Source organism: Neodiprion virginianus, chromosome 5 (assembly GCF_021901495.1).
Source record: "Neodiprion virginianus isolate iyNeoVirg1 chromosome 5, iyNeoVirg1.1, whole genome shotgun sequence".
Taxonomy (NCBI): domain Eukaryota; kingdom Metazoa; phylum Arthropoda; class Insecta; order Hymenoptera; family Diprionidae; genus Neodiprion; species Neodiprion virginianus.
This window is the reverse complement of record NC_060881.1, coordinates 6,530,784-6,548,717: the sequence shown is the minus strand read 5'-3', so window position 1 is coordinate 6,548,717 and position 17,934 is coordinate 6,530,784. Positions and strand designations below refer to the sequence as shown.

At 43.2% G+C, this 17,934-nt stretch overlaps 1 protein-coding gene across 1 annotated transcript in view; it reads left to right on the top strand.

Moving 5' to 3' along the window:
- Positions 1-17,887, top strand: part of LOC124304582 (uncharacterized) — a 35,313-nt gene extending 17,426 nt beyond the window's left edge. Inside the window, exons 9-19 of the mRNA XM_046762991.1 lie at positions 3,405-3,518; positions 5,528-5,758; positions 6,186-6,340; positions 6,479-9,342; positions 9,798-10,089; positions 10,252-10,461; positions 10,564-11,337; positions 11,471-11,699; positions 11,888-12,275; positions 16,535-17,072; positions 17,427-17,887. Of these exons, the coding sequence (XP_046618947.1) occupies positions 3,405-3,518; positions 5,528-5,758; positions 6,186-6,340; positions 6,479-9,342; positions 9,798-10,089; positions 10,252-10,461; positions 10,564-11,337; positions 11,471-11,699; positions 11,888-12,275; positions 16,535-17,072; positions 17,427-17,639 (6,008 nt within the window). The 3' untranslated portion in view covers positions 17,640-17,887. The remainder of the gene's footprint in view (positions 1-3,404; positions 3,519-5,527; positions 5,759-6,185; positions 6,341-6,478; positions 9,343-9,797; positions 10,090-10,251; positions 10,462-10,563; positions 11,338-11,470; positions 11,700-11,887; positions 12,276-16,534; positions 17,073-17,426) is intronic.
- The last annotated feature ends 47 nt before the right edge of the window (positions 17,888-17,934 follow it).

Sequence of the window (17,934 nt, the reverse complement as noted above, 5' to 3'; positions counted from 1 at the left end):
TTCTACCTAGAACTGTATTTTTCGATTTTGGTCAAAGAATGAAAATAGTTAAGGACTGAGAGGTAAACGGAGCTAAAAATTTCTCTCAGTGTAGAAAATCGAATGTTACGGTCACGGTTTTCGATTATTTCAAATCTAAATATCGAAATTTGAATACAGCGTTGACCTTTACCAATTTCATCGCTCAGATCATTCCGCGGAACGTGTACCTCAGAGATAGTTCAACGGTTTATTTATACTCGTTCCTCATTGATTTTTATACAGAATGTACATTTATATGCGATTACGGAAAGTTGCATTATATGTATAACTGTAGTGTAATGTCACGGATATTAATTACGATCGAAAATGATTGAATTAAAGTTGCTGAAAATTGTTGCCCGATATGAAAAGTTTAACAAGAAAATTTAAATAAACCGTACAGATGAATCGCAGTGATTATAAATACACTTGAAATTAGATTCTATCGTATTGTGTATGTAAGTATAATTAAAAATACTGTCGTAAAATCGTACGATCTGTGGATTTAAATTGGGACTTACTTTTCATCGTATGGAAAATAGTTTGAAAAATCATTCTCAAATAATTGAATTCTAATCTCTAAAGTATGTACGCCTAACGGAACAGCCTTGTAGGTATATGGATAGATATGTAGCAGGGAATTTTTCTACGATAAAAGCTTGCAGTCGGTGTAAAGTTCCGATCCTTTATTCGATCGATATCGAACAGCAATTAATGGTCAGTCCGCGGGTTCTTCCTCAAAAACCGTAAATTCACTCAGACCGCGCGTCGATTTTCTACATCTGTATATCTATGTATATAAACCCGTGAGAATGATCGAATCCCGAGTCATCATTACCGCGGCAGTACCCATACAATTTCCAAGAGTCATGCATGCGAATCGAATCATGTGCAGTGAAACAGATCGAACTTTGACGAAAACAAAAAAGGAATTAAATAAAAGAAAATGATTAAAAAAAAAGCAAATCGCGTAGGTATCGCTTTGCGGACACTTATTGTTAAATACCGTACAACCGGCGCATTTGTTTTTTTTTTTTTTCTCCTTCTTTTACCTCAAACTTGAAACGCGGAGAATTACTATAATTGCGAGTATATGTATAGATAAAAATTGAAGGTAAAAGTTCCAGGGTCAAGGTCGGATAGTGGCTAACTTGTTATAGCCGTTAATTGAGGAAGGTAGTTGATTTCTTCGATTTAATTATCAATCGTAAAGCACGTGGTATTCGGAATCGCGGCAATGATCTGACCCGGTGCGATAATAAATTCTGTGACGGTTTCATGAAATGTCAACCAAGTCAGCTCTATTTCCGTATATATACATACATATATATATATATACTACGTACGTAGGTATGTACAATTCAATCTAGGTTTCGATCTCTCGTGAAACTATATTATAATACAATAAAGCCTGAACGTTTTATTACGTAACTTATATTATACGTATTATAGAGCAATATGTGAACATATACGTACATACATATCCTGTATAACTACATGTAAATATAACAAATGCACCTACTTCTTACAATGCTCATGATGCACATGTATCGATAGTTTTATATATATTTGACCCGGTTTTTCACGCACCCCGAATACCATTGGCTATGCAAATTATATACGCAACACATCTGTCCGCACTTTTACGACGTGTTTAAAACGCAGGTTCACCGCTCCTAGCTTCTCTCGGAATTGCTGTCCGTATTTTTGCGATCGTATCGAGTTCCGCGTCATGCAACTTTACGTACCAGCTCGATTTGAAAATTACATCCTCGTCTAGTACGCATTGCGAGTCCTACGAAAAGAGAACCTGTTCTAGACATAAACTTGATCGACACTTCCGTTTCTTCCACGTTTAGGTTCAATGTAGGACGGACGTCAATTTCGATCATCGGATATTAAAAGCGATACTTCCAAAATTTCGCTTAAAAAAAAGAAAATACTCGTTACTTTGATAATAATTAATATAATTTAAATTCATTTTTCACACTGTGACAATTATCAATTGCGTTATTCAATTTTTCGGGTGATTAAAAGTCCTGGGTTTGGCGCCTCATTTATTATTTTGTTAACAGATAGCGCGTTGATATTTGAATTATTACATTTTCGCAACCTTGGTTCCTTATCGCAGCTTAATTATTCCGAGTAAGTAGAATAATGTAATCACCAATACATTTTTAGTGCCACGAGACATTAAACAGGCTCTAATATCAGAGGAGTATCTCACACGGAGTACCGGAATAGGTTGTAATAGGACGTCAAGATCCGTTATAGGGGTCCTACTGTGAAAAAGATAAACCTCTCAAGTTTCCGAACAGGGCGTGAGGACCAAAAATTACAAGACAAAAACGTTTTCTCATGAATTTCTGTTCGCGTTAAAGTATAAATGTTACTACACGAATTTTTACGGCAGCTTTGAAGAAACTAAATTTTCTTGATTTTGATCCTGCGCATACAGCGGTGTTGCGTCGAGAGAATCGTTGATCTTCGCGATTCGCATCGTATTCCCGTATTAATAATAATAATAATGAAAATGTTTTCGTACAGTGCAATTTGACAATTTGCCCAACGTGATCCGCGGACCGCAGTAATTGCCTTGTGTATAAATCGCGCCAAACCGCGTCTCGCAGTTTTGAACGTGCCCCGGTTAAGCGAGCCGTGAAAATACAACTTATCCATCGGGAATGACGCGTTTCGCCAGAATTTCGTGTCTAGTTCTGAAAGTTTTTTTTGGCCAAACAAAAATCAACGAGTTTCCACCACTCGGGCATCTTACCAAAATTCACCCATTTTTATAGTTCGCCTCGGATTTATGATGCTCTCAATTAACGCATCTTATACAACGATGCTATTATAATTACATACCCTGTACATTATATACCTATAAAGTAGGTGTATCATTTTGTCGGTATGTACCGAGTCGATTGACTCGGTTATGGGTATATATATATATAGGTAGGGTACTGATTACCCAACACACTCGGCATATTCATCATTAGACGCGGTGAACTTGAAAATGATCCGTTCACGATACTGACTTGAAATTTCGTAGGTATATCTAATAAGCAGGCGCCGGGTTCCCGATAAGTTTCGAAAACGTATAATACCGTGGGTCGTAAATCCCGCTGAAGGGTAAAAACCTTAGCGTTGGAGAAAAAAAAACAAAAAAAAACAAAAAGCAGTTAAAATTTTCAAAAGAAACTGTGGAAGGAAAAAAAAAATTATTACATTTATATATATATACGCGTATACATATACATATAGACCATTCCCTGGATCTCGAGGCTGAAGGCCTGACGGGCGAACGAGTTTCAGATAAAACCTCCTCCTCCCCCTCCCCACGCGCCTATATATCAAACTCATTATCGTCTTTCATCTGACAGCGATGCCGATGGACCCTGTGGGCTTCCCTCAAATGGGAATCGGAGGTCTTCAAGGCGGTCTTCAGCTCGTCAGAGACCCGTCAACCGGCCACCTTCTTCTCATACACGCTACAGGTAAAAGAAAAAATAAATAAATAAATAAATGAATAAAAATAACAATTCGCACGATATTCCCAAGTATCTGGGTTAATTACATCATAGCCGTCCACGAATACAAATGTATTATGTGCATGTAGAATAAGGAAAAAAAAAAAAAAACAATGTACAAAACCGCGCGAAACAATTTTATATTGTTGCATTGATTTACAATTAAACATGTTAAATTTGTTCGGAATTGTTTGTTTGTTTTTTTTTTTTTTTTGGTTTCTTCGTTTCTTGCCGCAAAATTTCGTAAACGGGGCTTTTTGCATGTTTTACGGCGTGTCAGCGATGGGATAATACAAAGATCATGGCCTCAGTTTCCGCTGTTTCGGTCTTTTTCTTATTTCTCATCTTACTTGGCTACACATTTCTCTCTGTATACATTCGTATGTAACACGCATATACGCGCAGACCGTCATCAGCGGCCTCTTCATTTATTATCGCATTTATGACCGCCATATAACGAAGCGGGGCCGCGGCTATATTATGCCGCTGGACTGGCCGACGACCATGCCATCCACACCACCATTATCGTCCGCTTTATAAATATACCCTAAAGCATCATAGGTTCAGGCACGCGGTTATACGTACACGAGTACACGTGTGACATGTAGGACTAAGGCTGAATGCAAGGCCTGTTGCTGCAGTCCGACAGCAGCGCATATTTCGTACGCGTATCAGCAGCCTGCGGTCTCTGTGTGCTCCTATCAAATGGTATACACATGCATGTGTGCATGACCGATGTGTATAATCGAGCAGCTGCGTTACGAAGAAGATCGATTGATATTTAAAAAATTAAACGGCAGGTGCAACTTTATTATATATATATACGTTTGTGTGACTCGGTTTTGAATTGCATCCGAGCGTTCGTAACTTAATTAATGATAACTATATTTTTCAATTGTGGTAAAAGAATGAAAATAGTTAAGGACCGAGCGGTAACCGGAAATAAAAATTTCTCTCAGTGTGACGCAATTTGTACTGTGGATCATCTGTAAATTCCTGTATATATATAATATATACCAGTGATTATTGAACCGAACGACTTTCTTCAGTCGATTTATATGACAAATATAATCTGTAACGGAAGTGTTGAAATATTTGAAAACGTCGGGTTTCTATCGTATTTTATGACTTGTATTATGCGTGAAATCAAATTTATTTTCCAATGACTGTATTCTATGATCGTTGGACTAACACTTGTCATATTATATTTTTTGGAACTTTGATGAAAATTTTAAATTTAACCTGCACACATATATATATAAATTTTTTTATTTATACACACCTACGTGTTTGGGTAAATATTTCTTTGATTTTCAACACGTTATTCTTTACCGATATCTGATGTACCCAAGTTTCGTGTATTTTCTTATCGTATAGATCACCTGACGTTTTTCCCAAGCCCATATACAGGTAGAGCGCGTATAGTTCTTAATTTAAAACGCGATCCGTGTAAAAAATTGTCTGTATGAATTTTTTTTCATATACTCACTGTGCAAATACCGCTTGCATATATGTAGATTATTGTGCGGAATCGCGATGACAATTGAACTTGATTTTTATCTCGCTTAAACTTGAAATATACACACCAACTTTACAAATATTTTCATCGTCGTTTATAATCCCGCACGATGAACTTGTCACGTATAAATATAAATACTTCTGTATGCAGTATGTATATACACCGCGTGTCAAAATAAATAAACGATGATCAAACACACGTACGATGTATTATTATATTTATATGTATCGCAACGAAAATTGTGCTCTCCAGTATTAGATATATAATATTACAACCCTACGTAGCTGTCGTTAATTTTCTTCCGTTACGTCACATTCACTCCACGTTGTCTCGCTACCGACGCGGAGATGGTAAAGATGGAGTGTTTAAAGAATATCGTAAAACTAAAATTAACAAACTGACAAAGTTGAACCAACGACAACAGCTTATGAATGATTGTTTACACGCTTTGCCGCAGCAGAACAAGTTCAGCAGGCCGTGGTTTGGCCAAACTACGCTGGTAACAACGGAGGCAACGTTGGCCCGCCCCCGCTTTTACTGCCTCCGCCGCCGCCCCCGTCTCTACAACTTCTCAGTGATATTGGGGGTGCTCGTATCGTCCTCACCGACAACAAACGGAAACAGCAGAACAATTTACCCATTGTCAAAATCGAAGCTGATTGCAGCAACAGTCCAACTACTATCATTAGTAAGTTTGACCTGTTCGTATAAAGGTCCTTTATACTGTATTTCATTCGCTATCTTGACTCTGTTACGGCTAGTCAATTGCTAGTTCGTTAAAGAGAAACGTTCGATTCGTTATTATTATTATTATTCTTGTTGTTGTTGTTATTATTATTCTTTTCTCATAGCACAGATACTCAAATAAATATGATTCGAATCACACACATATGTGACATATTCTCGTTTTGTCACTTGAGTTTCAATCAAGTTTTCATTTTGAAAGAGACAAAAAAACAAAAAAAAAAAAAAAAAAACAAAAAAAAAACCAGGACACTTTTTTGTCTATCTTGAAATAGGTATCTTGTGCCCAACTCTCAGAGTTTAATAAAGTTACATACAAAAAAAAAGGAAATGAAATTTGGAAAATTGTTGAGAATTCGAACGATTTTCAGCATCCGCCGAATCGACGAAAGCTCTGCAAACCGTGACATCGATGTCCGGCGCACTGATTCCCGACTCGCCGCTCGTTACCACGCTCCATTATTACCCGCATGCACCAGCTCTGGTACAAATCAGCCAGGCGGAACCTGCCCACTGCAGGTCACAGGTGAGCTCGGTTCGACGCTCAGTTTCTCGCCGTGAGCAAGAATTAACTATCGGCAAGAAGGTAGCGAAATTCGTCGAATCGCCTTGCGCGCCAATTTCTCACATTAAACTAACGAGTTTTTTTCATCCTTGGTTCCAGGCGACCTCACCGGTTTCCTGCCTCACACCGCCTCCGGAATCAACGCCGACACCGGTCATCGAAACGCCGGAAGTGACGCCGATCGGTGTTCAGGACGCCTCGAATCAGACGGATTCACCTGACGATGAGGAGCTTCCGGTTCTCGACGCGATCGTCAAGCAGGAGCAGAACTTGAGCCCCTGCCAAATGCACGGAAGTATCAACGGCAACGGCAGCGGCAACGCGAACACGACGAATTTCGAGATAGTCTCGTCGCCGGAGAAGTTCTGCAACAACATCGTGAAAGTCGCAAGCGTTAACGGCATCAGCGTTTCCAACGTTGTCGGTAAGGTTGAGAAGAACGATAACACGTCAATCGGCGTTACCGATTCTCCCAGGTACCCGACGACGAGTCCAACGAGGCTGGAATCCGACGTAGTGAGGAGCATTACGTCTGTTGACAGAACGATTGAACACGTTGTCAACTGCCATGGTCAGGAAGAGAAGATGGTCTCGGATCTAAGATCCGGGCTTAAGATAATCGAACTCACGGAGGAGAACTGCGACAGTTTTCACGAGAATTTGGAATTCTTTAGCAGGCGGAGAAGCTCCGATCATTCGGTGAAAGTTAGCGAACTTGGCAGAACTCAAACTTTGCCTGTTGAAGAGAGGAAGGAGAAGGGTTGTGGAACAACGAACATCGCCGAGGTCAGGACCAAGGTCGAAACCGTCGAGGCTATCGCCGTTAGGGTCGATGAACTTAAAGTTGAGAATTCGAACGTTTCGACGAAGAAGATTAATTTCGAAACTTCGTCGAAGGGCTCGGTGCAGAATTCAAACTGCGTGAGCTGTCACGCGAAATTGGAAGCTCCGAGTATTCATAATCATTCCGATGTTGTCAAGAAGTCTTTTGACATGCCGTCGATTGACGCCGAGGAACAAAATTGCAAGCAAGTCGTTGTCAAAATGGAAAAAGACGACACGTTTACCGATTGTATTTACTCGCAGAAATTGCAACCGCAAATGCAACCGATCCTGCATCACGGTCAGCTGCAAACTACGGAGAAATCAAAGTGCCAGGAGAGGATTAGCGAACCGGCGAAACGACACTCGGCGGAAAAGTATCATCCCGGTATCGAGAATGTGGTTGAAAAATTGAAGAAAAACGCGGCGGCAGCTTTGCAAGATATTAGAAAATCGGAGGACGATGAACAGGTGAATCGAATATCGATGAATACCGAGAATCATTTGCGCGTTTTGAAAGTCGAGGATAACGGTTGTCGGGTGAATTCCGGTGAGAATATGGAGAATGTTTCTTACGTGATGGAAAACGGGGATACTTTTAACGAGAGAGTCAAGTGCGAGGAGAAGAATGATCATTTGCGAAAGTCTGACGAAACCGGAAAGCGGATCCCTTTGAACAACAAAACGCTGAACTCGAAACGACCGGAAAATCACAGTTATAATTCACCGAAAAAAAATTACGTATTCAACAATTACACGTTGAACAACAATATCGAGGAACAATCCGATAACGATATTTCATCTGTGAAATCCGAATCTTTGGTTACTCAGCCGCAGGTCTATCCTTCGCCTCCGAAGAAGGAGTACGTATCGAAAATATCGGCGGTAAAAAGTGGCGCCATTTTGACAAAGGACAAAGGAGCAAAGCTTCCGGTAAAGTCCACGAAATCGAACGTTTCGAAAGTTAAACTGGCGGTCGATTTGAGCGGGCTTGAATTGCTTTCGAACAGTATCGAGCAGTTCGAACACCTGAAACCCGGCTTCGAAGCCGCGCGATCTCAGGAAGCCGAGTCTGGAAATGAGTATCCGGAATCGCCGACAAAGCTGGGAACAATATCGCCGCAGAGCGAAAGCAACAACAACAATGTCGAGAGTCCTTTGGGGCTGCTTTGCGCGTTGGCGGAGCAGAGATTTATGGAGGAAGTCGTCGGAGATGAGCCAAAGAAATCATCGGCGGTCGATAATTCTGAGGAGGTATCGCACGCCGGAAGATTGTTGTTGAATTTGGGAAAGGGGAACGCCGTTTTAAAGGAAGACACGTTTCGCGTCGAGAAGAGGAAACACTCCGAGAACGGTGTCGGCGAAGACGAGAGTTGCGAAGACGCCAAGAAACCGCGGATCGACGAGAGCCCGAAGAACAGTCTTCACAAACCGTACGAAGAATCAGCGAAACGTAAGCAAACCGATGAGCCGACGGAGCAGTGGCACGAATTTAAAGAGAAAACGAGACGCCAGATCGATTTCTCGAACGGAAATTTTCTCGGTTTTAATACGGCTAAGAAAGAAGAGGACGAAAAGATAGTGGATTCGTCTACTGATCGCAAGGCGTTTAAACCCAGTGGAATGAACGGGCAGGAACGGGGTCTCCGACCTGTGAAAAATTTCGAAGTTGAAAATGGTCGGGTCCATGGTACGTACAAAAAGAAATACGAATACTACATACGCAACAGCAAGGATTCCATCGACGAGAGATGTCGCGATAACGATTTCACGGATTCCGAAGCCGAGCAAAACGCGCCGGACGGTGACCGTATCGTTAGTAATAACAAACACTCGATACCTGAAAACGGGAGTTTGAAAAATGTCAACCCTGCGACCATCGACGACTCCCGTGATTCTCATCACAGGTATCGAAGTCAGCAGGCCGAAGTGGAGGCGAAGAAATTCATCGCCCGTAAAGGACAACCCGATGGAGACACCGAATGGCCGAACATGGACGCCATGGAGCTTGATATGCGAGTAAAGCTTGCCGATATTCAGAAAAAGTACAAAGAAAAGCAAAAGGAACTGTCCAGGCTGACACCGAAAAAGGACGACAAAAAGGGCCCTGGAAGACCCAGGAGAAAGAGTCATTCTTCAAGGTGAGAATACCTTAGAATCAATTGTCGTTTTTTCGTTTAAACACTCCCGTGAAAGTTGAAGGTTTCTTTTATGGACTGATTCATATTTTTTAGTAGTTCACAGTTCTTCTTTACTTAATTTTTATCTACTAAGAAATACCGAGCTTTTTCTACACCAATAAGTATCGTCGCCGTAGAATGATCTGAACTGCATATTCAGAATTTGAAAAAAAGAAAGCTTCACGTTGCACAGACTGTCGAGCTACACTTTTCAATCCAAAGAAGTGATGATACTCTTCGAAAAATAACTAAATATGCCGCAGAAAAAATTGTGGAACGTGAAATTCTTTCGAAGACTTCGAGTATGGTTTCCATAAAACCGTTCGTTTCATTGACACTCGAATTACAAGGTTTTAAAGAAATATCAAGTTATCGATAGATCTCTGTAATTTTCTCATAACTCTGATTTGCATCAGCTCGGAATGTGACCGCACTATTTCATCGTCACCGCCTCTGGAGGTGATTGAATCTCCTCAAAAGTCACGGGTGCGTTCTCCGGAGGCAGTATCGCCGCCTCTGACAACTGGCGTGGTAGGAATGCCACGATGTAACGTGAATTTGGTGAAACTCGGTGAGCCCCGAAGTCACATCAAGCTTCTGGATAGCATCCCGAGCATACCGATCCCAGTGCCACCAGTTGCATCACCAATCACCGTCTTACCAACTAGTACAATATTGCAGGACACCGAAGAGAAGAGTTTGACAAGGGTAGGAATCGTTTGTTTAGGCTTAATGCGCATATACCATAAAACGAGCAACTTTTCCCTTTGTTTAACGCAGTCCATCCAAAGGGAATACGTAAGATGTACCAAACAATACGAAAATATGCAGCTCGATATCTTTACAATAATATCGATTGAATATTTTCAGCTTGAATACGACACGTCTTCGCCCGCCCCGACTCTCACCGGCCTAAGCTCGGCATCGAAAAAACGAAAGGTCGGAAGACCCAGGAAACTTATGTGCGCTTCCGGCAGCATAAGGCATCTGACGGAAACGATCGTGGCAAAGAAACCGAAGAGCAAAGCTTCGCTGGTTAGTTATTTACTGGCAGCAAAAAATCGTCACCTCCAAAACAAGGTAACGATAAAAGTGAATTTGTATTCGACGAAATTATTTGAAAGTAAGATATTTCGTTGTTCGAATTTAAGTGGAAAGTGATATTCATTGTTTTTATTCCAGTTGGCTAATAAGACGGGTTACACACCTCTGCCATTTAAATCGTCGGGTCCATCTGCCGCAAAGGCAAATACTAAAGTACAAAAAACTTCAAAGAATTCGGGAAAAGGTAAATCGAAACCGGCAAAGCAAACGCCGTTGCATAACAAAAGTGTGATCAGCTCAATAATAGCGGAGAAGGAAAAATTCAGCACGAATGCAAAGCTTGAAAAACAGGTGAACAAGGTGAAACCGAAATTGAAGGCCGAGGCAAAGCTGAAGACCTGGAAAGATGACGAAAACGGGGAATGGAACAACGTGGCTGAGAATATTCCACCATCGGACACCTCGTCGCGGGTTGAATCTGCAGAGGAAACGAAAGTCGTGCCAGTCGAAAAGAGCGAACGGGACAAAGATAAGCATGAAAAATCGAAAAAGAAGAAACGCAAATCCTGCTCATCATCGCCGAAGAGACGAAAGTCGGGTGACCGGGATACGAAAGACTCGAAACGGCGGAAATCAATGGAGTACAAGGAGTGCAAGGAATGTGCGAAGGTCGCGAAAACTGAGAAAAGTGAAAAGACTGCGGAGAGAACCGAGAGTGTCATGAACAGGTGCAAATTGACTTCCGCCCACTTGGCTATTGATCAGCTAAGAGTTCTTACAGCAATGGGTGGCCTCTTTTATGCCGGTAGGCTTAGCGCCGTCGAGCCTCCTGACGTTTACGCCATAACTTTGGACGGCGAAAGGGGGAACAGACCACACATTCATCCGAGAGAAGAAATATTCCGAGATGCTGTAAGTTGATTCCCCTTTTTTTCTTAGACGTCTATTAGACGATGGAACGACGAAGAAAGCTGTTTAGTGTGAAATTAATTCTTCCAAGAGTTACGCTTCGATTCAGCCGACGTTTACTTTTCTTTCTTCTTAGATTGTGGAAGTCTGCCCAGCCTCTACAAGTGAAATAACACCCGGAACGAGACTTTGCGCCTACTGGAGTCAGCAGTATCGTTGTCTGTACCCGGGAACATCCGTTGAATCTTCCGAACCTGATCCTGAATTAGATGCGAAATTTGTTAGCGTGGAATTCGATGACGGGGATAGCGGTAGGATTGCTTTAGATGATATAAGACTACTGCAACCTGACTATCCGGTTGTTGGTACGTAGTAATGGATTATTCTAGCTTTTTCTCGGGTTGGATTTTGTTTTGCGAAACGATCGGTCTTTTCGTCTGACGCTAGTTTAGAACGATACTTTCATAGTATTCATTTATTAAATCTACTTTGCTCCTGAAACAAATTTCACGGTCAATTTCTTTGTTCTAATTCAGCGATTCCTATTTTTTAGAATACGACCCAAACCCTCTTCTCACCCTCGGTAAGCGTCGCAGACAGACTTCCTCATCGACGGAAGAAAAACGAGTGCCAACGCGGAATCAACAACAGGCTCTCAACGCACCGAGTACTAGCAGGGAAATCAAGCCTAATGAACCTTCGAAAACTGAAGATGCGGATTCGAAGGTTAACGATGATTATCGCGAGAGAAAACGATTGAAGAAACGAAGAAAAGACAAACTAAAAAGGCTCCAGGACGCTCAGGATGGAAAGAAGAAACACAAGAAGCACAATCTCTGCGAGGAACACAGAAAACATAAACATAGGAAGCATAGGAAACATCGACACAGGCACAGTCATCACAGCGGTCACAGCAGTCACAGCGAAGCGAGTCATCACAGGTAATGTTTAGGTCGTTCGACCAAAGTTCTTCTCTAACTTCAATCGGGATGGGATGAGTGAGTGATATCCGGTTAAGAAAGTAAATCTACTGTTGTGACTCTTTAGTCACCTTATACACCTTAAAATCATCCTGCGATGGGATCCAATGGATCCCGAGGGTTTTGACCAACGTGTCGCCGTCGATTTCTTTCGGCGAGTTCTGTCGTGCCTGAGGTGGCAGAAGATCGGGATGATTGGCGGACCATTTGTCGAGCTCGAGACCACCCAATCTTAACAATTTTATAAGTTCGAGTCTTTTCTGAACTGCGGTAGAAAGGTCTTCCGCCCCTGCGAAGGTGTCGTCAACATACGTCTCTGCTTTGAGACATTCAGCTCCGAGGGGGAGGTTAACCCCTTCATCAACAACCAACTGCGAAAGCGTGCGGATGGCCAGATATGGAGCACAAGTTGTCCCGTACGTGACAGTATGTAAACGGTAATCAACAGGACTGGCATCAGCGGTCGGGGCCCACACAATTCTCTGCAAATCCTGGTCTTCGCGCTTGACCAGGACTTGCCGGAACATTTTCACTATGTCCGCGGTAAACGCAAAACGGTATTTTCGCCAATTTAAGAGGATCAATGACAGATCGCTCTGGAGGGAGGGTCCTGACCACAAAAAGTTATTCAGACAGTGCCCTTCGCGAGTTTTCCGAGAGGCATCAAACACAACGCGAAGTTTCCATTTGTCGCCCGAAGCCTGAATCACTGCGTGATGTGGAAGGTACCACGCGTCCTCGCACCGTATTTCTGAGGCCGGGACTCGAGTCATATGTCCCAGGCGTTCGTAGTCCCTCATGAAGCTACCGTATGCCTCAGCAAATCGAGCGTCTCGCGAAAATCGACGTTGCATACTAGAAAGAGATTTAAGCGCCATTGACCTAGTCTCGTTAGCTACCCTAGGGCGGTCTGGTTTCACAGGAAGCCGGACTTCGTACCGACCTCGTGAGTCGCGATTGTGAGTCTCCTTGAATAAATGCTCAGCGATCTCGTCCTCGGGCCTCAGCCTATTCGAATTCGGAGCAATATCTTCGAGAGACCAAAAGCGTTGCAGGGTCTGCTCCAAATCCGGTTCAACCGAGCAGTGAAGTGCCGGTGTTGGCGACGAAGAGAGAGTTCTGTCCGCCCGCCGTTTGTCGGACCGCACCATACCGGAAATCACCCAACCGAAAGCCGTACTTTGAGCGACAAGTTGTGAGGTAGGGAACCGTTTCAAGCCGGGACGGAGTAACTGGCCATAAACATCAGCGCCCAAAATCACGTCTACATTTTGGGAAACCGAAAAGTCCGGATCCGCCAGCGCGAGACCCTCAAATTGTTGCAAATCTAGATCACCAAATCTATCGGATGGGAGACGTGAGGTGAGCTTTGGGAGGACGAGCGCGTCTGTTTCAAATTCGAATTTAGGATTGCCGCAGGACCGCAGCACCAGCTGCGTCCTCGCGGTCGCAGTTCCTGTCTCAGCGGAACCAAGTCCCGACAATGTTACGGAAGCGCGTCTCCTTGATAACCCCAACAACTGCGCTATGGATTCCGAAGCAAATGACGACTCCGAGCCCTGATCGAGGAGTGCTCGCGCGTAGGTGCTGCTTCCGTTCGGACCCATTACCTGCACTCGCGCCGTGGCGAGCAGAACTCTTCGCCCGACAACCGAATGACACGCCGCATGCAAGTTTACGACAGGGGGGGGGGGGGGGGGTGCCGAAGGTCCACCTCCTTCTGGGCCTCGAGAACCTCCCGAACTTCGGCTCGACCCTTGATATTTTCCTCGAGCGCAGCGATGCAAGATCGTGTGATGTCGTCCTTGACAAACCGCGCATCTTCCACTTGACGGACAATCTCTCGCCTGATGTGGTTTCAGACAAATGAAACAAAGCCGTAAGTGTCTAATACTAGCGAACCGCTCAGAAGGAGCCTTCGCCTGAAACTTGAAACACTTTAAGATGGGGTGAGCACCAGAGCAGAACGGGCATTTGTACGGCGTTGGATTCGGTGATCGAGGAGAACTAGCGTGGAAAACCTTACGGGGTTGGGGTCCCGCAGAAGGTGTTGAAGCCGACCTCTTCTCCGTTCGACACTCGAGCGCGATCATATTCAAGGCCTGAGTTCTCCGTTCCAAAAACCTTATCAAGTCCGTGAATTTCGGGAGTGAACCAAGAGAGCTGGTACCCTCCGAGAGGTCACCCTGGCTCAGCTCCGCTTTCCACAACCTTCGCGACTCCGAATCTAAGCGTTCAGAGAGCACGAAGACAAACCAGACGTCCCAATGCTCCACTGGTAATTTTAAATTTGCTAACGCACGAACTATTCGCTGAGCTTCATCGACGAAGGAACGGAGCTCGAAAACGGACTCGTTTTTCAAATGCGGGATCCGCATGAACGAAGCCAAATGTTTATTTATTATCAATCGAGGGTTGTGATATCGAGTCTTTAACGCCTGCCATGTGCTGATGTAATTCGCACTGGTCGTAGCGACGTCCTTTATTAGGTCCGCGGCACTACCGGTCAAGCAACGCTTCAAATACTGCAGCTTGGTTGCGTCAGATAGAGAAGCTACGTCATGCACCAACGTAGTGAAAAGGTCGCAAAAACTTGCCCAATCCTCATACTTTCCCGAAAAGGTTGGGAGAGGAATGCGAGGGAGTTTCGCGACATCTGTTCCGGTAGTTCCAGAGGTGCTTGCCTTCGCGGGTCCAGTGACGGCCTCTATTTTCACCTTTTCCGCGGAAGTCAGAAGCGCCAAAAACTCGTCAAGGGCGTTCTCATATACACCCTGAATTCGCCCGAACCAATTATCGGTGACGTACGGGTCGGCATCCGCGTTTTCTCGAACGATGATCTCAGCGTGAGCCTTACGAACCTCTGTCCAAATTTCATTTAGAGCGTCAAGTCGCGATTTAATGACTCGTTTCGTAAGCGTATCTCGCGGTTTGCTTAATAACCTCTGCCGCAAGCCTTCTATTTCGCCTTCACGAGCCCGCTGCAATGCAGTAAGCTTCTGTAAGGCTACTGGAGCCATGTCGCGATGAAGTTTGATTGAAAACTATTATAACTCGAAAGGTCCAAACGAACGTGTATCACAGTCGAAGAACCAAACGCAACTGAACGAGGAAAGCAAAGGTAATAGGCATACACGATGACAATACGACCACGTATTACAATACATCGCCTGTTAGTGAGTGTCGCGCGAAGGCCTTTGTGCCACGCTAATCCTAATCCCTAAGCCTCGTCTCGGCTTACACACGTACAGGACATACACAACACGCACCAGCCAGTACCAGATGACAAGTTAACACGAACTTGACGAACAAGAAAAACCCAATCACTCATTCCTCACCCGGGGCACCATGTTTTGGTCGTTTGACCAGAGTTCTTCTCTAACTTCAATCGGGATGGGATGAGTGAGTGAGAGGGTGAATAAATAAATAACACGATTTCGCGGGAAAGACAAGACGCTTGCTTCTTCATAAAAACCCTCACGGTGCAGAGGGAAAAGCCGAAGCAAGACAAGTGTTTATTAACTGCAAATCAGATCATCATAAAACAGGATAATACAGTCGCTGGTGCGTTCCTTGTCAACTAGATTGAATGATCATTCAATAATCTTAAGCCAACTTATCTAAGTCTCCATGAGAAACCGTGCTCCGCAACTTCCACGCACTCGTGGAAGCAGGGAATGGGGAGCGTCATGGTGGCCCAATGCCGTGCAAACAGCGGTCCCGACGTCTCGGGAACCAACGTTGAAGTGCAATGTTGTGACTCTTTAGTCACCTTATACGTGGTAAATAGGTACAACATACGAAAATAACGAAACTAAAGTATTTGCTGTGATAAATTTACAAACTAATATAATAATAATAAAGTTGCGCGAACAGGTAATAATACTTGATATGTAAATCGAATCAGGTGTTATGGTTCCACAAGGTCTTTATATCCATCACTAGGGTCTGGATTAATATTCAAACACATATTTTTTTGTTTCAATCATTTTCATTCCTCATCTGGTTGTCTACGTAAATTGTGTTGCTTGGAGCCAGAAAATGCAGAGTCTATTTTCCATATTCTAGTTTTTTAAGTCTATATACATCCGTACATATGTATTTTGTAATTTTAAATACAAACTTGTCCAGGCCTTATCCATCACTCTTTCGTAACTCTTGTGATCCTTGTAAAATTTCACTTCACAATCAATCTCACACAGTTTTCTTTGATTCCACAGTGGAGCGGAAAGTTGTTCGGGCCAAAAAAGTGAGGAAGAATCATCGAATCATTCGAAAGTAGAGGTAGAAGCAGAGGTTCAAGCGGAGGAAAAGCAAGTCGCGGTGGAAACGCCACAGCAGATACTAGAGGACATCGTTGAGGAAGATGAAGAAATGGTTGAAGAGAAACAAGACAAGTCGAAAAAGAATGATAAAAAAGCAAAGCCTCGTGAACGGCAGGAATCGGTTGAAAGTCGTAGCAAAATGGCAGCTTTCTTGCCAGCCAGACAGTTGTGGGGTTGGGCGGGTAAAGGATATCGGAGGCCAGGTGCTAAGGGAAGAGCAAAGAAACAGTTTTACAAGGCAATAAAACGAGGAAACGAGACCATCGAGATCGGTGACAGCGCCGTTTTTCTCTCCACGGGAAGACCGGACCGACCTTATATCGGAAGGATCAAATCCATGTGGGAAACGTCTAGCTCAAACATGATTGTCAAAGTTAAATGGTTCTATCATCCCGAAGAAACCGTCGGCTGTCCCACAAACCTGAAATATCCAGTGAGTTGATCTTAAAAACTTGTGCGGGTTGTCTATTGACGTTTGAAATAATATTTGTAGCATAAAAAATTTAGAGGAACATTGAAAAGACGTCGTTTATTCTATATCTAATTGTGAAAATTTGGCCCATTTAATTGCTGTCATTATTACCCCTCAAAACTCGGTAGAGAGTATTCAAGCAATTTTTATCTACTGTCTCCGAATTTCCATATTCTTGCAGTGATATTTTTACAAAGTTAATGCACGGAATAAAATTCGGGACATGCTTGATTTTGCACAAATATTTTTACAGACAATTTACCAGGCAAGCATTTCTAGCAGTTTGACTTAATGACCTATTTTTTCTTATTTCAGGGCGCACTATTCGAATCGCCTCATACGGACGAGAACGACGTGCAAACAATATCGCATAAATGCGAAGTACTGCCGCTTGAACCGTACGCTGAAAAATTGAGCAAAGAGCCCCACAGATACTTGACGATATATGACAACAATGACATATATTATTTAGCCGGATACTACGATCCTACAACTTACCTGTTGAATATGCAGCCGGGTGTTGTTTGAGAACAGCTTAAGCTGAGGATTAAGTTATCCGGGGTAGCTTAATCGCGTGTCAGCTGTCAAAATTTGCTAAATTGATGATAATGTCTTCGACTCAGAACCCCGTGTAACAAAATTTGCGACGAAGTTAAAAATCACATTAAATATATGACCTCAAGTCGAAGTGTAACGTGACAAATATCGTCGTCGGTGAAGGCCTTATTGTTGATCGGTGTCAGTGTCGCGACGAGCACATCATCTTGGCCTAAAAAAACCCAAAGTTGATCATCGAGGATATTTTATAAGCATCGTGTTCACC